At 42.0% G+C, this 22,113-nt stretch overlaps 2 protein-coding genes across 2 annotated transcripts; both read left to right on the top strand.

The window, feature by feature from the left end:
• The first annotated feature begins 431 nt into the window (after window positions 1-431).
• efna1b (ephrin-A1b) lies at window positions 432-11,343 on the top strand. Its single transcript, XM_068736032.1, has 4 exons — window positions 432-703; window positions 9,432-9,727; window positions 9,816-9,992; window positions 10,145-11,343. Exons 1-4 carry the CDS (start codon window positions 606-608, stop codon window positions 10,264-10,266), a joined length of 693 nt encoding a protein of 230 aa, XP_068592133.1. The 5' UTR covers window positions 432-605; the 3' UTR covers window positions 10,267-11,343.
• A 2,678-nt stretch (window positions 11,344-14,021) lies between these two features.
• On the top strand, window positions 14,022-20,815 carry slc50a1 (solute carrier family 50 member 1). The gene is made up of 6 exons (XM_068736406.1): window positions 14,022-14,241; window positions 14,450-14,527; window positions 16,286-16,409; window positions 16,538-16,699; window positions 19,557-19,676; window positions 19,798-20,815. The coding sequence occupies exons 1-6, from the start codon at window positions 14,174-14,176 to the stop codon at window positions 19,903-19,905; spliced, it is 660 nt and encodes a 219-aa protein (XP_068592507.1). The 5' UTR covers window positions 14,022-14,173; the 3' UTR covers window positions 19,906-20,815.
• The last annotated feature ends 1,298 nt before the right edge of the window (window positions 20,816-22,113 follow it).

The raw sequence follows: 22,113 nt of genomic DNA, 5'->3' as shown, positions 1-22,113 counted from the left end.
ATGGTACATTGCCTTAGATACTCTTAATTTATTTAATTTAATTCAACATTATATTCAACATGAAATCTGTTGACAGCTCGCTAAACTTCATTCTAATCAAGTTGCTCAAAAATCTAAATAACCAGTGTCCTGTAAAGACATGAGTTTCACTGTTTTTAACTTTTTATTGCTTCTAATTGTTTTTTTTGTTTTTTGTCACCACATTGATTTATATGTTTTTATTACGCTCTTACGGTGTTATTATAGGCTCGTTCTAGTGGTGTTGTTTTTGTGTTTTTCGATATTCCTGATGTAAAGTGTGAGCAGCTGAGCGTCTCCAATGGCTGCGGGCGGTGGGCGGGGTATTCAGACTACCTTATAGCTATTGGCTGGCATCATATAGAGGGGTGGAGCTACGGTCAGATAAAACAGACAAGTTGCGCTTCCGTGAACCAGTCAACAGTTGCAACAGTGTTTGGTCAGTGACATCACTCTGAACTGCTTTGAATACTCTAGTAGCTTAAGATCCACGCGTATTTACGCACTTAAATCTTCAATAACAGAGTCATTTTTAAATCATCGCTTACTAGTTGAACTTGGTGAGCTTCCTGTAGAGAAGAGGCAATATGGATTTGGTGTGTCTGGTGTGTTTGGTGCTGAGCATTGGTGCTTGGTTCGCCTGTGCGGAGAGACACAGCGTCTACTGGAACAGCACGAATCCAAAGTAAGTGCTGATCTGTGCTTTTGTGCGCTACTTGATGCGCGTGTGTGTGTCTAAAGTTGTCTAATGTGTGAGTTGTTGTGAAGGGTCAATCACTCACTGCTCTGTCTGTGTGACTGTGTGTCTGTCGTTTTCTACATGTAAAGTCTCCATATAGTCTGCATTGTCCCGCGTGTCTTTAAGTACCCGAGGCTGCGCACGCTCTTAAACGGTTACAACTAAGCTTGTTGTTGTTTTCATTCATGTGACAATTAAAGGTTCATGTGACGTTTAAGGTGTGTAGTCCTTTTTAAAGTTGCCTAGCAGGATTGTGATCAAGGTATTAGTACTATACAGCAGCACCAGCAGTGGGGTGTAAAAGCAGGAGATTGTGAGCGGATGCCTAGACAGATGGACAGATTCACCACTATATTTAACTGCAACACATAGACACAGACATACTCTAATAGTAGAAAATAGACTGACGAGTATGAACTTGGTGTGTGTGTGTGTGTGTGTGTGTGTGTGTGTGTGTGTGTGTGGTGGATAGTCTGTAAATGAAAATGAATCAGTGGGTTAATTTCATAATCACTTTTATAGAGATGCCACATCAAGACTATTAGTATGTTAGTGTCTTTTCATTGGAGAAGATAGTGTGTGTGTGTGTGTGTGTGTGTGTGTGTGTGTGTGTGTCAGAGTAAGAGGCACATATTGCTGATTATTTTTGTTTTGAGGTCAGAAATGTAATGCTATCCGACCACTCAGTGGGATCGATGGAGGTTTGCAGACGCACAATATCGCAGTGCGATTTATTGAGCTTTTAGCGTGGAGGGAGTGATCCCCACGCTTGAAAGACAGTATTAATTTATATGCGAGCTGAAACAAGAGGACGGTCCCTGCTCCTTTGCTGCCGAGATGGGTCGATTTAAAATCCGCCACCGAGACTAAACAAGGGCAAAAGCCATTATGGCCTTTTAGTCTTGTCTTGATTGCATTACTGGCTCTCTAATTGCCCTTTAAGAATGACAATAGACACAGGACTAAAAAAGAGCCCCTGTAACAAGGAAAACAATTGTCCTGATAATTGGATAAGAAGTCTAATGGAAAGCCCTGTCGTCATGAGCAGTGCTTGTGTCATGGGTTAGTCCATGTATGACTCACCGGCCGGGTTTGACCCACCTGAGTTTTACACCTGAGTCACCACACACAGAGGGAGAGGAAGTGTGGCTTAGGTGAGAACGAAATAACAGGTAGAGAGGAAATGTGAAACCAAAGGCTTTTTTTGTCTGGATAAAGTTTTCCTTCAAATAATGAAGAGAAAAAGAAGGTCCAGAGAGAGACCAGGGGTGGTCTGCTGTCTCTACTACAGCCCTGGACTATTATTGCTGTCAAATGGGAGTTGTAGAACCAGAATAAGAATCATAATATAACTCTTAACAGACAGACGTGTGACAAATGACACATAACAAACATGTATCTATTCTGCCTGTTTTTCTCTCATAATTTGTCATACTTCTATTGAACCAGGACAATTTAGGTTTCTTGTTCTCCGTTGTTCACTTAAGAGGTACAGGGAAATAGTGAAAAGTCCGGGACAGAAATGACTATCAGAGAGATAATGGCAGCTTAAATGAAACCATAATCGGCTGACCCCCTCATGCCGCTCGTATTATTATTATTATTATTATTATTATTATTATTATTATTATTATTATTTGTCTCATTTTACAGCCTAATGTCCTATATAATCCTTCACTCCCATACACTCTCCTTTACCTCCTCTTTTCCTCTCACTTCTCTCTTTTTCCATGATCTCTTTTGTCTTCTGGTTTCCTGCTTTCCAGCTAAAAGCCCACCTGCCCCGATCCGTTCCCCAGTGATCAATCAGTCACCTGTTCAGGCTCACGTTGATCCATCAGCGGGGCTTTGACGGCAGTGGGCCGTGGATAATTAATGCTAATTGATTCTTGGTCCGATTGAGCAGCAGTGATTTGTCTTAGGTGGAGGACAGTGACCAGATGGCAGCAGTCTGCCCATTCATGTCAGGGAGTATAGAGACGTTTAGGTGTGTGTGTTTTTCTCTAAACACAATGTATATAGGAGTGTGTTTGAGATTTTCACCAACTTGTCAGTGAAATTCAATCTAATCGCTTTCAAGAGTGTGTGTGTGTGTGTGTGTGTGTGTGTGTGTGTGTGTGTGTGTGTGTGTGTGTGTGTGTGTGTGTGTGTGTGTGTGTGTGTGTGTGTGTGTGTGTGTGTGTGTGCAGTTTTCCTACATGACAGATGGAGAGGCATGTTTTTCCCAGTCTGGTCTTGTTTTTACACTACGTGTCTCTGCCTGTGTCGATTTTGTGTGTGTGTGTGTGTGTGTGTGTGTGAGAGACTTTGAACTTGTGCTGCCCTTTACCAGCTTTTAACAGGAAGTGATTTTATTTTTGTTTTGGACAGAGAGTAAGTTAGTGTGTGTGTGTGTGTGCCCAAACGTCAGAGTGAAATAAGGAGTGTCTGTTACCGTAGGCAGTCTTACCGAGACATGATAAATGTGTGACTCACACTTGCACACACCGGGGGGCAGGAGGGAGGACTTGGATGTTAATATTAGCTACAGCCAGCATTCCTCCCCGCTGTTACTATACTCAACTCTGTCAGCTGTGTGTGTGTGTGTGTGTGTGTGTGTGTGTGTGTGTGTGTGTGTGTGTGTGTGTGTGTGTGTGTGTGTGTGTGTGTGTGTGTGTGTGTGTGTGTGTGTGTGTGTGTGTGTGTCTTTCTCTCACTGTACAGTACCTGTCTCTTCCTCTCCCCATCTTCACTCCTTTTCCTCTCTTTAACAGCTGGGTCTCCTCCCAGACTGGCCGCTGGCCCCGAGCCCTCCATCTCCTTTTCTCTCTACTTACTGACTCAGTTGCATTCAAGATCTCTATTTTTCTGCACAGATTATACACAGCCTCCTTTTTAAATACACTATATCTGTGTCATTGGGCTGCTTTCCTCCATCCAGGGTGGCATGGCTTTATTTCCCATGCCCCCAGTATCTGTGCAGCATCTTTTTCAGGAGTTTGGTGTAATGTAATATTCAGTTTATATCCGTCAGTGTCTGGCTCTGCCTTTGCTGTTATTGAAACAGCTGGGCCTGCCTTGACACGTACATGTGGCCTGGAGTCCAGATCCCCCCCCCCCCCCCCCTTACCCACTCAACTTGTACATTTTATACATTTTGTTCCCTCTCTCTTTCCACTCATTATTTCCCCCTCCCCACCCCATGACCCGTCTGGTTGAAGGCCTGTAATCTCACCAGAATACACACACACACACACACACACACACACACACACACACACACACACACACACACACACACACACACACACACACACACTAGATTACAGACGGCTTGTAATCTGACCATCTGACCCTTAGACACAAAACCATCATCCTTCTGGCTTTATTCTATCTATATATATATATTTATGTGATGTAATGATGATTATGCTACGTTCTGTACGTGTGCATCTGTATGTTTTGTATCTGGGTCGTTGGGTTGTATTGTGTAACCGTTACGATATATATAAATTGCTTAATAAACCTGTAGATGTCACAGTGGATCATTCCCACCATAATCTCCCAGATGGGATCCATCCTACATCAGAACAATAAATTACAATCACCATAGGACATCTCTATTTAGCTTACAATGCATCCCACCCATTTAATATCAGAAGGCTTTGTGTGTTCCCTGCTGATATAACTGTCCTCTTACCAAACACACTTATAAATGTTCACACATACCTTCCTGCATCATAGCACCCAGCAGCACCTGGAGATGTTAGTGACCACGTAAACTACAGTATACTTTGTCTGTGGCTCACCCTCCTCCCACATCACAATATCCATGCACCTCTGTTTTCTCTCTGCTCTTCCTCTCACTTCCTTATCTGTGGTCCAGACTTCCTCCCCTCCCTCCATCAGTCCCCCTTTTTTTTTTTCTCACAGACTATCCTCTGTTTTGGCCCCAGTAGTTTTCCACTGGAGGTGGACAGAACACCCCTCAGCCCTGGCTCTGCTAACATTAGAGAGGCCATGCTTTTGCCTAGTGTGTGTGTGTGTGTGTGTGTGTGTGTGTGTGTGTGTGTGTGTGTGTGTGTGTGTGTGTGTGTGTGTGTGTGTGTGTGTGTGTGTGTGTGTGTGTGTGTGTGTGTGTGTGTGTGTGTGTGTGTGTGTGTGTGTGTGTGTGTGTGTGTGTGTGTGTGCGCACTGCTCATTCATAGCATTTCAGACATACTTTGGCTTTGCTGCCCACACATAGCCCACCATCGCCCTCTAAAGGACAGAATAGCACCAGATTTCTGTCAGATGGACGTAAGCTACAGTGTTTAGAGGATGTTTTGCAGTAGTTGATTCATATCATTATTTTTTATTTATTTATTTATTTTTTTTTTTTTAAATAAGACATTGAAAATTAAATGTAAATTCTTATAAGTAACTGAACTTTTCCCCTCTCTCTTAGCTAGAAAAGACAGACACAGGGAAGCAGATTAACCACTCTGTGACCCCAAAACATATTAAACCAAGCATGATACAATTTGCCCTTCTTCTATTCATTGCATACAGAAAAGGAGGCTACAAAAAGGGAGTCCGGGTGAAAAGATTTTGGGGGCAGAGAGGAGGAGGAGCAGAGGCCGGGGTGCAGGGTGAGACAAGGGAGAAAGGGATTTGTGTTGAGAAATTAGCCTGGATGAAGAGTGGTGGTATATTATGTCAGCGTTAAGAGACAGGAGAGGGAGAGGGGGGGGTGGGCTGATTTTGGTAGAATAAAGGAAAGGCAGACGGAGGGAGGAGAGCGTGGACAGTGATGGATGAAGGGAGGGGAGAAGTTTGGAATTGAATAAGTGAGAAATGGCAAAGTTGACCATTTTAAAAGCTCATCTTGCAAGGGCTAAAAGGATTCTCAGTGTCTTAACTATAGGATGCGTGCATATATAAGCACACCGATTTGCATGTAGTATAAATTATATAGTTGAGTGCTGGATTTACCATCAAAGTAGAGACAGCAGGTTGTATTGGTGCCTAGTAGAGGAAGAATTCCTACTAGGTTTCTTATTGCAAGACCATGAGATGGAGGAAGAATGAAGGTAGATTACATTGGAAGCTAATAAAGAGAGACTTTTCAGTGTACATTAGATTGGCTGTAATGGCGTATCCCACTAGTGAGCAGCTAAACCCATTAGAACCACTGACAGCTCCTCGGCCCGTGTGAAAAGAGGTGTGAATCTGTCATACCACAGCAAATTAATAGGGTATTAAGCGTACACGTCAAAGTGTGTGAGAGTGTGACTGGAAATTTGATGTGTGCCTTGTGAGAACAAAGTAACCATCCAAACCACAGAGCCCCCCGTTGTGACATTCCAGTGTATGCACACTTACTACTGACTACCTGCAGAGCAAATGGTGGGGGGATGCATCTGTTTAGTGTTTCAGTGGCGCTGACTCGCTCTGTGAATGCAAAACAAATATCTTAAGTGCTGACTCAGATGCTAGCGAGTGTGAGAAGTTGCAACCCTGAACTCTAACCCCCTCGACCCGGCTGCCAGTTTGAAACACCCCCTAGAGGTACATTGAAAGACAGAGTTCCTTTGTCAGTTGTTTGACCGATACCAGTGAGAGCTCAGGGGACAAATTGCGGGACAGCAGAGAGATGAGGCAAATGAAAGAGAAATGGGCTGGAAAATGGAAGAGGTGCAGCGCAAGAACAATGGCAAGACTTCAAAGCTTAAATGAGGACAAGTGTTGAAGAACTCACCTAACTATTTTATACCCTTGTAACACACACACACACACACACACACACACACACACACACACACACACACACACACACACACACACACACACACACACACACACACACACACACACACAACTTGCCCGCTGATGCAAAAGCAAGAGTAGCTCCTTAGTGAGAGATGACCTGTTTGCAGCAGAGAGGAAGAAAGATTACAGCCACCTTCCACCCTTGCTGTTTACCCACACCTCAGTCACATGCAAGAAAACGCACACACATACTCAAACACACGAGAGGCGTCAGTAGGCCTTGATAAACAGATGTGCTCTTGAGCCTGGGGCATGAGATGCCCTGAATAAGGGTCTTCAGAGAATCCCTCTCCCATGAACGAACGAACACACACACACACACACACACACACACACACACACACACACACAGGAAGAAGTAGGTTTGCAACAACTCGCACACCTGGCTCTCACTCTCACATACGACATAGCTATCACGTTAATGTGACTCTCACTCTCCCGGGAACTGTCAGTCAGAGGCGAGAGTAGTTGTGGGGAGATACAAAAGTCTCCAGAGTGGAGAGCTTTGATGAGTGAAACGTAAAGGATAGGGAGGATGGAGGGAAAGACACAGTCCTTTGACTAATGGTTGCATAAAGATAACACAATCCACAGCAAAGAAAATAGACCCATTCAATTCTGAACAACCCAAATGCAGACCACGAAAATACACTGACACTCATATGAGCACACATATAACACACACACTCACACACCAGTCAGGGTAGTGAAAGCTCCACATGGGGTAAGGTACAGGGGTTGAAGGGGCCCTGTCCCCTTCAGGCATTCTGTTTTTGGGGAGGGAAAGTGTATAATTACACTCCATTCATTCCTCCTCCCCTCCTTTTCTAGAGAACACGCTGGCCCCAGACCTCTAACAGCTTTTAATTAGCCAGGGCAATGGAAGAGAGGAGGAGGAGGAGAAGGGAAATGAAGAGGTGAAGAGAAGGATAAAGGAAGAGTTTTCTTTAAAGCATGAGTTGTGAATGAAATTAGCAACAGAATATATGTTTTTGTTGGCTTTTGACAAGCCTCTGTTCTCACGTGGAGGTCGGCCAGACCACTAATAAGGATGCAGTGTGGGAAAAAGATATACCCTATACAATTTAAAAACTACTCTTTTCTTCAGAGGGAGCAGCTAGAAATCTTACAAGTGCCTTGTTTTCTCAAAGTATTACTGGTCTGACTCAAAGAAAACCGTGGAACGAGATGAGAGGAGAGATTATTTGGCCAATTAGGCTGCTAGAGGCTGTCTCTTTTCCTTTCACTGAAGCACACACATTTTCACACAAACAAAGGCGTGCACACCTACACACGAGTGTACACACGCGTACAAAGAACCTTTTCTGAGAGAGAGCAGTGATTGCAAGTGGAGGGTGGTGATCAGCCCGTTAGCCCTGGATAACAAGTGTAGAGCTGTGCTCGGCTAACAAAGCATGTTTTGACAGGTAGGTTAGCGCTAACGGACACGCACGCATGCACACACACACACATACATACATACAGAGGCAGGAAGGAGGGGTTAGAGGCCCACGTTTGGAGCCAGTGTGTCTGTGACTTGGCCAGGGGGTCCTAACAGGAGCCACAACAACAGGACAGGGGGGGCCGGGGCCAACACGTCCAATGCTTTGATGCAGCAACAAATACACTTACAGCACGCATTAACAATAGCAGACAAATAGGCTGTTTTCAATTTTTGTCACTTTCAGCAACACGCTAAACACAAGCCATCATTCAGTTTAAACACAGACTAGATGTGAGAATGTGAGCCTGTTACCCTCGAGGATGTAATCAGAGTAATATGCAAGTATCAATCTTTCTTCACCGCCTGTCTTTTGGCGGATCTCACAGCAGTAGCAACATGCCACAGAGCTGCACAGCACATTATTTTAAAGGAAAGACATTAGTTGTGAAACTGAAAGTTGAGATGCCAGGTAAGAGTTTTTCCTCTTTGCCACAACAAGCCAGTTCCTCATGGAGTCGCAGCTACTTTACTCCACGAAAACCACCTTTGTATTCTGACCGAACATTATCGCCACAAATGTGCAGTGCAGGATATCTACTTATTTTTCACCATCTCTCTATGCTTCATTAGGACACCAAACAAGCCTAGGAAGTAAGCAAAGAGGAGACGGGAAGGCTCAAAAAGAGCCGTAAAACTAAATGAAGGGTATAGATGAAAAGAGGGCGACAGTCTGACTGTCTCCACCCACTCTGTCTCTGTCTTTGATGAAATCAGCGAGACATTGAGTGACAGAGCTTCTGCTAGAGATGGCAAATTAGTGTGAGGAGTCACAACAGGAGCCTCAACACTGATGGACAAGCTTCCATGTGAAGAAACTAGTGAGACAGAAACAGTTCAAAAAGACTTGACGGAAAGACCGGCAGAGAAGGAGAAAAGGGACATTGGGAGGTCTCGTGTTGTTGTACGCAGGTATGAAGTAAACGTGTGCTGAAGAGAGCAGGAAGGTGCGTGAGAGGGATGGTGGTAGGGCTTATGAGAGGTGGTGTAAACAAAATGGAACAAGTCCAACCTGATCAGGCTGTTTCTAATTCTGTCGCGGTGATGGGTTGTCACAAGTACACCGAAACACGTCAACGCAAACACTCTTACGTGGTGCCTGACCTCCGCCCTAATAACTGTACCTGTATGTTAACATGTGTTATTCGCGTGAGTAAGCCTGATTGCTGTTGCTGCGCGTCTGTGTGTGTGATTAGCCCTCATTGTTATTCATAACACTTGTGTTGTATGAGCCAAGCTGCAAGGGTGTGTGTTGAAACCGTGTACAAACCGATAAAATCTGCCTCTGTTACTTACGTTATTAATTTGGCAAAATAAAAAAATATCCGTGCCAGATGAAGACATTTGTCAGTAACCTCCTCCTTTTCTCCTGTCTCCCTGCAGCTTCCTGTGGGATGAGTACGCAGTGGAAGTGCGTATCAACGACTATCTGGATATCATCTGCCCCCACTACACCCACGGTGAGGTGTCATCGCATGCAGCTGAGCGCTATGTGCTGTACATGGTGGAGAAGGAGGACTACGAGGTGTGCAAGCCTCACTCCTTCGACCAGCTCCGTTGGGAGTGCTCGCGGCCCTTTGCTCCCCACGCTCCCGAGAAATTCTCTGAGAAATTCCAACGTTTTACTCCCTTCACCCTGGGCAAGGAGTTCAGACAGGGAGAGAGCTATTATTATATCTGTAAGTATGAAGAATAACATTTTCTTTTTCAACTTATTGTGCCCCTGAGAAGGTGTCTTGTATTAAAACTCTTTCTGATTTTCCACAGCCAAGCCAATGCATCACCATGGCCAGGATTGTCTAAGGCTGAGAGTGGATGTCAGCTCCGGAAAAAACAAGGTGGATAAATCCAAGGCGGAAGATACAGAAAAAACCTTGGATGGAGGAAAAGTGAAGTTTTCTAATGCTGGAGGAGTTCATAACCCCTCTAACCGGCTCCCAGCAGGTGAGGCTTCTTCAAAAAAACTAAAAATAACAGACAGATGCAAAATAGTCACAGCAGTCCCATGTCTGAGAGGAGCTCAGCTGGGTGTGTTTACTAAAATTGCCCGAATGATGAAACTCAACACTGACTCTCCCTCCCTTTTCGTTCCTCAGATGACCCTGCTGTGAGGGAGCCAAACGTTCTGATGAGCATCGGCAGTTCAGGTGCACAGCTGGTCCCTTTTTCACTTTTCCTGACCATGAGCTCATTACTATTAGCCCTGATGCTACACTAAGGCTGAGCAAGACCTTACAACAGAGACAATGCTAACTCAATGCCGGTCATTGGGACCATGAATGAACACTCAGAGATTTTTTTTTTTTTTTTTTTATACAGATTTTTTTTTATACAAGCATTAGTCAGTTTGTGTGTGTGAGAATGTGGAACGTGGATCGTTCCAAAGAAGAGGACCTTTTTTTTTTTTATTATGAGGATGACAGTTCTCATTTGTGACCCTTTAAAGTGCACTCTTTTTCCATTACGAACAAAACTGCAAGCAAACTGATCAAAATACTAATGGATATCCAATTGAAAATGACAAGGAGTATATTTCCTTCTTCATCCTGTGTTTTCACCATTGGTACAGATTTACATTACGCTCCAGTTGTTAATGTCATTTTTCTTCCTCTACATGTAGAGAAATTGTTAATTCTGTGTACTGGAAATGTTGTCTACTGCCAAAGTGGATTTTTGTCATGTTATTTTGTAGCACTCAGCTCCCTGATGTATCTCCTCAAGTCTGTTATATCTCTAAGTCTGATTCTCTTTCAGACACTACTGATGGCATCTGACACCACACATTTTTTTTCAGTTCAGTTATAAGACACGACAAGAAAACATTTAGTCTAATCCAGACCAGTGGTTCTCAACATTCTTTTTGTCTACTGAGCCACATTATGATTTGATCATTTTATACTGTATTTGATTAACAAAATTAGAGGAAATTGACACAAATTTATTTGGACCCTAGAATAATAAATTTGACTTTTGTGTCACAAGGTTGAGATCCACTCATCAGAGACGGATACATTAATATTTTATAACTAGCAGGGGTTTAGGGAGCTGAGCCTCTTCAGTTCTTATGGTTATTCTCTTATTTCTACTGCACATGGTACACTGTCTGATGTGCAGGTGTGATTCCACTTGCACATTGTCAAGCCTCAAACTGAAGGGACTTCCCAGAATACATTTACAGTTGTTTATTCTCTTGTTAAAAATGCTTGTTTTCATTTTGTAAATGTTTATATGTAAATATGTATATAGAGAAAACTTTAAGAAACTGTTTAAAGATGTGAAATAAAACAAAATTGTGATGTAATGAAAGTTTCTCTCTGTTTTTTATCTGCTCTAGTGAAATTTATTTTGGGTCTTGAAATCCCACTGACATCATTGACATTTTGATGAATGACACAATATTTTGGCATAAGCGATGAAATCCCCCCCTTCACACTTCCACCCCCAGGTCTTTCCCAGCCTCGATTCTCATCCCCTCTTCTCTGCCCTCTCCCGTCTTTCATCCCTGGTTACACAGCTTAGCCTGGCTTAGATTTCACAGTCTGAAAACCAAACACGAGAATCGAGAGGGGGGTGATGAAGGAGTGAGAGAACGGGATAGTGCAGAGAGAGAGAGAGAGGGGGGCCCACAAGCAAACTGACAACTGGGTGTGAAGGTGTCACTCTTGCCTCCTCACCCACACTCTTATTTTTTGCCCTTTTCTTCCCTGTACATACTCTATCTACACCGTGGTATGTTGGGATGAAGAGGAGCACAGTGCACACACCTTCATACCTGCAAACCTCAGAGCTGACTGAAAACTGTCAAAAGTCACCGTCCCCTGTAAAACCACGCAACATATACGTTCTAAACGTTTGTTTTTCCATAATCACGTCATAGTTTGAATTTACCACAGATGATCACACAGTCTCAGAAATCTAGCTCCTGTGTGTCTGTGTAGTTCTGTGCAGGAGGTTAATGCAGGACTTTGACTGTGTCTGATGAAACAGACCAAACATGGTACTATTCACGCAAATGTGTTTTATGATGTCTTACGGCAATGTGCAACAATCCTGAAAGGTAGTCCGATTGCAACTGTAAGATTTACAAATAACCTTTAAAACCTACAATTGCTGGTTTATGAGGAAGCATATAAAGCCTTTAGCTGGGTCAATTTAGTAAAACAATTCAAACATCTTAAGTATCCACAACAAAAGGACCCATTGATGCATATGGTACCCATCAGAGCTTAAAGTTATTGATGTATAAGGTACATCTACCTCATAACATCACAAATGAAAACACACAAATTGGAGATAATGAACTAGCAAGAATCCCTGAAATCAACACAAAATGAAAACTCCCCAAAACTGGGGAACCAGAAACTCTCCTATCTCCAGTTTATGAGGATTGGCCTGCTTTCAGATCAGTTGGAGGTATACATTCTCTAAAACTCTACAATAGTTTCATGATTGTATGTTGATGATTAATGTAAAATCGTCATCTGCAAAATTCCTTTAATTACAGCCATAGGATGGTTTCAAATGTCTAGAAATAGATTATTCACTTATTGCATTACATTTAGAATATGTTTGAAAGGGCAAAGGGTCTAAAGATCACAGCTAGAACCTTTTGTATAACGGACCTTTGTGCATTTAAAGGACTTCAAGGAGCTTTAGGAATATTGCAATTTAATTACAGTAACCACAGACAAAAGAGCATCTGTTGAGGAATTACATTAAAAATAAAGACATAAGAGATTAAGCGAAGAAAAAAAAAATGAAATGTCAAACAAATGCAAAAAAAAGCTCAAACTAAAAGAAAACGTTGGAGACAATTATGTACATCAAAGACTGCTGATAAAGGTCAAGTCTGAGAGATTTTGAAAAGTGTAAGTGAAAAAGGGTCCGCAATAAGGCTGAAAGATTCATCTACCCTGCAGCTCTGATGCTTACAGCTGGACCCAGGAGGGAGGAATCAGCTGATCAGAAGGTCCATGATGAAGAGAGCTAAGTTAATGAGCACTTTTTAGGAGATTAGCATGAAATTCACCTGAACTTTGCTAAATAGAAAGGCAGCAGTAATTTATGGTTCGAATTCACAAGTTGAAATATAAATCCTCATCTCTAATGCTGTATGTAATATCCATGAAATAACACTCTGCAGCCCAAATGGTCCACTGACTAGTTGATAAACGATATATGGAACGAAATAAATCAAATTACACTGGTGCACCCCAGTGGAGTGTGTTTTGAATTGTCATTTTAAACAGTAAAATCTTTTTATTGATCATTTTGAACACCCACATTATATGCCAGCAACACTGACTGTTGAAATAAGGAAGATTCTCCTGCAGCAATTCATCCAATTGAAGAGTGATGGGGTTTTTTTTCTCACATTGTTTTATTTGAATTATTTTTAGGGTCCTGAAGATGCAAACATATCCAGTAATTCACAAGAAAAAGGGAAAGACTAGAAAAAGTCTGATATACGTTTATTCTGATTTCCTATTCTGTTAAATAGGTACTCCTGCAATTTAGTACTGCACTTCCATAAGGTTAGGGATCTCACAAAAGACAGATTCAAACAATCAATAAAAAGGAATTAAATCAAATAAGGCAACTCAAAAGCATCTTTTGCTTCATTTCTTTCAGATTCCAGGCCTTTGCAACACAGGCTTTGTTATAAAGCAATGGAAGTAATGAAGTGTATAAAAGTACATCACTGAATAAAGTGTAACTGGTTTTAACTCCCACTTCATAAGCTGTCCCTTCACAGTGCCCCTCTGGCAGACCTCCATCCATCTCACTGAGGTTCAAATCCATCCCTTGCTCCATCCATCAGCCAACACACCGGGCCCTCCAAATTCTTTCAACGTGATGACGTAACACGCGACGTCCGCCATCGTTTCGGCATTCTATTGGAGCGAAATCCACCCCACCCGCTTCCTCGCACAGCCAATCAGAGCGCAGAAATGCTGTGAACGCTGATTGCAAACACGGAAACACAGTGAACTGAGAAGGGGGGCCGGTGTATTCCGTCTTTAATCGCATGCAATTCAAGCATCCGTGTTGAAAAGCAAACATTAAAATTCAAGCACGTAAAATACAAAACCGGGTAGCGTATTAGACTTTTCTCCGGTGTTTCTATGGATTCAATGCAGCTTCTGTCATGGGCGTGCATCGTGTTCACAGTCGGGATGTTCTCGACTGGACTGTAAGTTGAATTGTATCATAATTTAATGTCATGCTGTATTGCAATGTTTCACTGTCATTTCATCCTCTAACTTTATTGGTTGGTAAGAAACACGAGGAAAGTCACATATTGTAGCCTGTGAAGGAGTCTGTGTTGACTTTGTTTCTCTCGCATTTGTTTACCGTGTGTGTGTGTGTGCGTGTGTGTGTGCGCGCTCGTGCGGTTCTAGGACCGACCTGAAGAAGATGAGAGAATCCAAAAGTGCTGAGAATATCCAGTTTCTCCCTTTCCTCACCACATGTCTCAAGTGAGTTTGTGTGTGTGTGTGTGTGTGTGTGTGTGTGTGTGTGTGTGTGTGTGTGTGTGTGTGTGTGTGTGTGCGTGCGTGCGTGCGTGCGTGCGTGCGTGCGCGTGCGTGCGTGCGTGTACAATTCTTCACTGCGATCAGGGCCTCGTTCCTCGTACCTGGCTAACTGAGTAAGCCGGATAATTTTCAGGATAAGATTACATAAGTCAGGCTTTTCGGTTCCACGAAGAACGTTTGGCAAAATCACCATAGCAACACATCCATAAAAGTGAACCTGCTCCAGCGCAGGCCAACTTAAGTTAGCTGGATAAGCTTGCCACTCAAATGTCAGCTCCCTTCCTCAGAGATCCCATTGATGAAGGAGCGATATTAGTTAGATTAGCGTTTTGTAGGGAGAGCGTTCTTCGAGATCGTCAAGATCCGTTATCGCATCATGATGACTTTCTATACGAGCGCTATCGATTCTTTATTTACAAGACCTTCTCGAGCCGTACATTGCGAACACCACACGCCGCAGCCGAGCGTCTTTTGCGAGTGGTACATTTTTGTACGGCGTCGGCGATGCGGAGAACATCGGGAAAGCCGCTGCATGCCGTGCTGTTCGTAACGTTTGTTTGGCGCTTAAGAAACTTATGGATGTGTTCGTTACATTAGCATGGCACATATTGTATTGACTCACCATTCTGAATAATGTTTTTGTGCTTAGTTTTTACTTGTTCCCATGTCCTCTTGATGGCTGGGTTGAAAGCACTCATAATTATATGACAGTGTTATTAGTACACCATAGCTTATCATGATTGTAGAACATGATTAAGGTGGACTCATGATAAGAATAGAGAGAATCACAATTTATTTTCACTGCTTCAATTGATTGAATTTCTGATTATGAATAATACATACATACATACATACATACTGATCCGCCCATACACAGATTCACACACACATATTCAAACTCCTACTTCTATATGGTAATCTACACATACATGTATATACACATAGTACATGATACATAAGCGCATACAGTACATATATCCTCATAAGTATCTATTAATTGGTATCAATTAGATACTCTTTGGGCTTGTTTTATCTACTTATTCTGAAAGAGTTGAGATAATTATTTTCGCTAGCAAGATCTCATTCGATGATGCATTCCATTAAGCCTACTGCCAGCAGGCACATTTAAAGAAACATTATCTGATTGATTGGGGTGATGAGGCACTTAAATTAGCCTATACATTTTCCCAACACTTATGCATTTAACTTGTCAGTGATATTTTACCGTGCTTCTTGTCTAGCCCTCGCAGTGGTGGCGGTGTTAGATTTTGCCATGATTATGGTCTTGAATTCCTCATATGCGTTCATGATCATCTCCTGCTCGTCAGTGGAGAAAAAAAGAGGCTCTTTCTTTGAGTTTATTTGCCATTGTACTGTTAGAAAATCATGGTTTCGGTGATCGACCCTTCCCCCTTTTGAAGTAGGACGGGCACTCGCAATTATCCTGATAACTGAAGTCTCGTTCGAATTAACGAAATTGTTTGAGCGCGGATCAGCCTTTGAGAAACCGAGATAGCCTGACTTCAATCATCGGGTTAATTTAAGCTGGCTAATAGGACATTTGATCGACTTAGTTGAACCATGTACGAGGAACGGGGCGGTAGCATTCTGTGTTGTTTCTTGGCGGTTGGAAAAACCAGCTTAGAGGTCATTGTTGTCCTGCTCCGCTCAGCACTTCTGATGCTCGTCCCGTTTCCACAGTAACCTGGGCTGGCTGTATTATGGGATTCTGAAGCCGGATCAGACGCTTGTCCTGGTCAACGTCATCGGAGCTCTACTCCAGATCCTCTACATCATTGTGTACCTCCACTACACTAAACAAAAGGTGAGTGAGGGAGTGTAGACTGGGGCCACTCAGGTGTGCATACTTGTCTCTCCTTACCTGTGTGTGTGTGTGTGTGTGTGTGTGTGTGTGTGTGTGTGTGTGTGTGTGTGTGTGTGTGTGTTTCTCAGAGGCTGGTGATGTCACAGACCCTAACGGCAGGAACGGTGCTGACCTGCGGTTGGTTCTACTTCACCACGTTTCTTCCTGAGGGAGACACTCGGCTCAGCCAGCTCGGCCTCACCTGCAGCGTGGTCACCGTCAGCATGTACCTGTCCCCGCTCACCGACCTGGTACGTGCTCACATGCATTACGGACACACACTACATACAGACTGCACGTACAAAGTCAAATGAAAGATGTAAGAAAAAAAGATCCTCTATCTTGCAATATCTGCGAATCAGTGGTGGAAAGTAACAAAAAAACGAAAACGTATACGCAAAATATCTTACATATCTTGCAGAAGCAAACTCTTCATTCAAACAGTAAAGTCTTTTAGAAATTAGATTTTTGAACCACAACTTCACACACAAACATAAAATAAATAGCTCTTTCCACATGCCAGCTGCACACTGGTATGCTAAGTATATAACACTATTATCTTGAGTTTTTTGTATTTTCATTTGTAGCATGCTGTAAATCTGGAATATGAACACAAACCCAATGAGGAAACAAACAAACATTTTCTGAAGTACTGTGTTCTCAGGTACTTATACTTCACCTGAGATTTTCACTACTACTTCACTACACTTCATAGGCAAATTTCATACTTTTTACTCCATTACGTGTATTTGACAACTTTAGTTACTAGTTCATATGAAGATTAAGATTACAGAATATTATCAACAAATAAATGATGAAGGTAAAGATAAGGGGAAAAACTTTCTTGGTCCACAGGGGGAAATTCACACGATGCCTGCCAGTATATCGGGTAAATAAAATCAGCCCCACCTTTACCAGCTGCAACGTTATCTATGCATTAATACATCACTAATTGTAATCCAGTAACATAATACACATAACTCTGAAATGGGCCATTTTCCATCATGAAAGGTTTGGTTCTTAAAGTAGATTTTGATGCTAATATTTTTCTGCTTTTACTGAAGTAAAATATCTAAATACTTCTTCCACCAATGTTGCTAAATGCACATTACTATAGTACCATACAGAAGTGATGAAAATAGTGAAAAGCCTGGATGCCTTGTCAATGGACACGTCTTTAAAGTCACTTATAACGCTAAAATGCATATCATTCTCTAATTTCAGCCTTTCGAATATGAAGATTTTATGCTTTTCTGTGTTTTATGTCACAGTTAATATCCCAGTTAATTGCTTGTTCTGTGAGACAAAACTATCAAGTTTAATTAATAAGTCAATCATACGTCAACGTATTAGTTGCAGCGTTGATATACATCAAACCGATGTTCATGCCATGATAATGAACCAAGATAGTCTTTGATTTTATCGTAAATGATCCCTATTTAGTGCTGTATCTAATTTTATAAGATATTAAGTTAATTTAGATATCTTACATTTGTATCACCCAATAATTCTGTTGAAAGAGGATAAGCAGTAAGGTTAGAGAGTTATTGCTCAGCTCAGTGTGTGAGTCATGCTAACTAGTCATGGCGGCTTTTCTGCCCATTAAAACCCAGAAGAAAAAAAACAGTCAAATGACATTTTCAAGAGCACTAAAGATAAAATGGTGAAATATGTGGCACAGGGCTGTACAATGAATCTACAACAATAAAACATTTACTTTTAATGATGTGTTAATGCAATTTCACCTATGAAAAATACACATCCTCATAGAATATGTTGCAAAAGTTTTTATGCAGACTGATATTTCTAAGCACTAAATGTGTTGTGAAAGCTCTACATGTATCAACGTTCATATAAACTTTACAGTATTAACTTTAGCACACTAAGCTGTACACCGCACATTCAGTCGTCTTTTCGGACCATATGCTGAACATCTGCAAAGACAGCAGGCAGCACCTGTTCAGGTCAGTCAACTCTGCACGTGCAGCTATTTACCAGTGAAGGAATACATCCACAGTTCTCTCTCTTTCTTTTTGTCTCTTTGTATCATCTTGCCGCTCTGTCTACCATCCTGTTTGTCTTCTTCCCTCCATCTGCCTCACAGCCCTGATTGACCCTCAGTCAGTTTCCTGTCTTTCTTTCTCCTCATCTGTGTCTTCCTGTTATTCTCTGTCTCTTGTCTGTTTGTGCCTCATCCCCTTGGTTACATTCTGTTTTCTCCTCACATTTTACATAAATGTCATGTTGGCGCTTATCATTCAAAGATGCAAGACTCATTTAAATATGGGGATTACGGCACACATTTTCAGATACTGTCCTCTCCTGGAAGGCATTCAGAGCATTGCGCTCTGTAGTACACACAAAAAAGTTGTGTAAAGAAGAAGAAAAATGCCATACTTTGTCTCACCCCACCCCCACACACTTCCAACATTGGAAGTGTGTGGGGGTGAGAGGATTTCCGACGCTGTTTGACCATCTGACAAGCACTTCTTTTGAAGTATACTGACACCTTAAAGCAGCATTCATTGTTGTTTTTTTGTGGGGCCACTCGGAGGCGGCAAAACAAGTTGTAAACACAGCATTGACATATTATCACTTTCACAAACGTGTGCCTATTTACACATCCAGCAGACAGAGCAACACTATCATTCCTTTGGAGTCGTGTATCTGGCCACCTGAAATATGCATGTCTGATATTCACTCTCTTTTTAGCTTCGTTTTGGTCCTCTCCAACTCCTGAGGGAAATATCTCTGTCTTTAACTGCTAAAAGCTCTGCTATGTTCACCAGCTAGTTGCTAACTTTTCTGTGCTGTTTGGTTGCCGAGCAGGTAGTGTACAGTTGGTTTATCAGTTTTTTGCTGAAAACGGCAGCTTGCGGCTGCTGGAATCAAGGTTGATGAGAGTGAACCAAAACAATAAAGTTAAATCCAATTTATTGTGTTCAAGCTCTGATTTCTAATTTATCTAATTGCTTGCAGGTATTTTCACAGGTGCAGGTGATTGATATTTGAGTGTGTTATTACAATGGCAATTTTAACACACACAAGCATTTATATTATTATATTATATTTTTGTATTTTTCCTCGTCTTTCTCTCCTCTCTTTTAGGTACAGATAGTGCGTAGTGGTGATGTGAAGTGCTTGTCCTTCCCTCTGACTGTAGCCACCTTCTTCACTTCAACCTCCTGGGTCCTGTACGGCCTCCAGCTGAACGACTACTATATTGTGGTACGATACAGTGAATATGCATCTGAATCACTGCTGTAAACGCAGCTTTCAACTTTTTTGTTTCTTATTTTAAATGACAGCCAGTATCCTTAATTCTTCTTCCTGTTTGTGTTCATTCCAGGTTCCAAACTCACCTGGCATCTTCACCAGCCTTATCAGGTTTTATCTGTTTTGGAGATTTGCGTCTGTCAATCATAGCTCACCGGCCTATAAGTCTATGCAGATATGAGGGGGGGATTAGATGACAGATCTGTTGACTTCATGGAGGGCTGCAGCAAAGCTTGCCCATCACTTGTATTTTTAATCATACAGAGAGACAGCAGAGAGAAACAAACTGTCTTTGGACGACACTACAGATGAAGTGGAGATGTGTTTGTTGTCACTTTGGGGTATATCTGTTAACTGAACTCAGTTCAGTGATAAAAGTTTGACATCTTTGATATTTCTTAAACCTATCTTTCCTCTCCATGTCCGCCAAGTGCCTTCTATTAGATCCTGTTTGCCATTGAAGACGTTTGGCATTTACTGATCTACCAACATGTCAGGAGACTTGCAGTCTGTTCACAGTTCAGTGAACTGGATTGTATCTTCCTCAACTCGTACCAGCCAAAGATTTTGTGGAGTTGTAACTTGCTGGCTGCTATTTTGATACACATGTAGTGCTCTCTTCCCTGGTACTCGTGTGGAATAGTGTTGTATATAGTTTCATATTTTCCCTGGTAAGGTGGTGATAGTTTCATATCCCTTTACGGTTGCTACTTAAGCTTCTGTATCGGCGTGCAGACAGAGTATTGAGTGGCAGTAAGTTATATTGGTTCAGATTTGTTTTCTATATATGTTAGGTCCGGGGTCTATTTGATAAAAAATGTTTATGTTGTCCAAGATCAGATATTATGTTCTTATATTGGTGATGCTTTTTAATAGGCAATTGTATATGAGATTATAAGAAAGGACATTTACACCCTTGGGTTTGTTTACAAGAATGAATGAGGGCTGGTTGTCATGGATAATTAAGTCTTGCTTGTCTCCTCCTTATTATCTGTAATAAGGACATATGTTATGCAAATGAAACAGCCGAGTGTCAGTGCTGATTCACACACTTCTAAAGGATGTAAATAAATTCTTACTATAACCATCAATGACTTGTATTTGCTGATTGCTTGTTAAGCTGTGAACATGGTGGACATGAAAGATTATTTTTTTTGTACCGCAAAGTGAGCAAACTGCACTTGACCCTTTGAAGTAGGAAGATTTGTGTTGGAGGTTTTGTTATGGACGTAGTAATGAGCTTACATGCGTGTGTGTGTGTGTGTGTGAGTGTGTGAGTGAGTGAGTGAGTGAGAGAAGAAGAAGAAGAAGAAGAAGAGACAAAAGCCTGTTTGATGGTGCAGCAGTGCAAATGAGCTTGTTTGTGTGACTGTGTTGATACAGAGAGGGCAGTGGTGGGAAAGGCCATGCCAGAGGTTCTCATCCCGTGTGTGTGTGTGTGTGTGTGTGTGTGTGTGTGTGTGTGTGTGTGTGTGTGTGTGTGTGTGTGTGTGTGTGTGTGTGTGTGTGTGAGAGAGAGAGTGAGATTGGCCTCTTCCTGAGCTCAAAGAGCCTCTCCCTGACAGAGATCACAGACACAACACAGTATTGTGCTGGAGAACTTGAGTGTTGTGTAGGAAAAAACTAAGCTGAGAGGACTAGAGGTGGGAGATGAATGAGCTGCAGTTGAAAGAGGGAACAAGAAAGTAAAGGAGATGGAAAAGCAGACTAGATGTATAAATGAGACAGAAGTAGGAAACAGTAAAACCTAAGAAATGAAAATAATTCAAAGGAGAAATTTAGGTTTGGCTGATATAGTCCTGTTGTAGCATGACAACACTGTATACAACAACAAAGTGAATGCAATTCATCCTGAAAGAAACATGAATTTTAAAGGAAAAGCCTACTTCACCCCTAAAATTTACATTTAATTTAACGTGTCTCCCATACATATGATTTTTCCGATTCATCAAGATTTTACTTGTTTTTCTAGTATTCGTTCACTGTGGAGGAATGCAAGAAAAAAACTGCAAATACTGACATGGGGCCTATGTTGTGTACATGAGTGTGTGTGGAGTAGGAGGTGATGAGGGGGGTAATCAGCTGAACAATGAGTACAACTCACAAACAGGATCCCTCTGTTTCCTGAAGTAGAGACGGTCTCCTTAAACAGCACACACACACACAAGTTGAGTATCTTTAAGACATACACACATTGTACGTACACTTTGTTGTCTCTTCCACAGTCTCTCCCCAGCAAACACTATGTGTGCATTCAGATGTCTATTTTTGTCATTATGGGCAAAGTCTGATCTATTTGTTTCCCCCGTAATTACACCCAACAGTCTCTGCTAACATGCAGTCTGCAGCCAGACAGTGTGCATACTCAGCATATAAACACACAGCATAC

The sequence above is a fragment of the Cebidichthys violaceus genome, unplaced genomic scaffold (genome assembly GCF_023349555.1).
Source record: "Cebidichthys violaceus isolate CVI_PGR_0920_01 unplaced genomic scaffold, fCebVio1.0.p SCAF_7, whole genome shotgun sequence".
Classification (NCBI taxonomy): Eukaryota; Metazoa; Chordata; class Actinopteri; order Perciformes; family Stichaeidae; genus Cebidichthys; species Cebidichthys violaceus.
The sequence above is the reverse complement of the archived record's forward strand: the minus strand, read 5'-3'. Positions and strand labels throughout refer to the sequence as shown.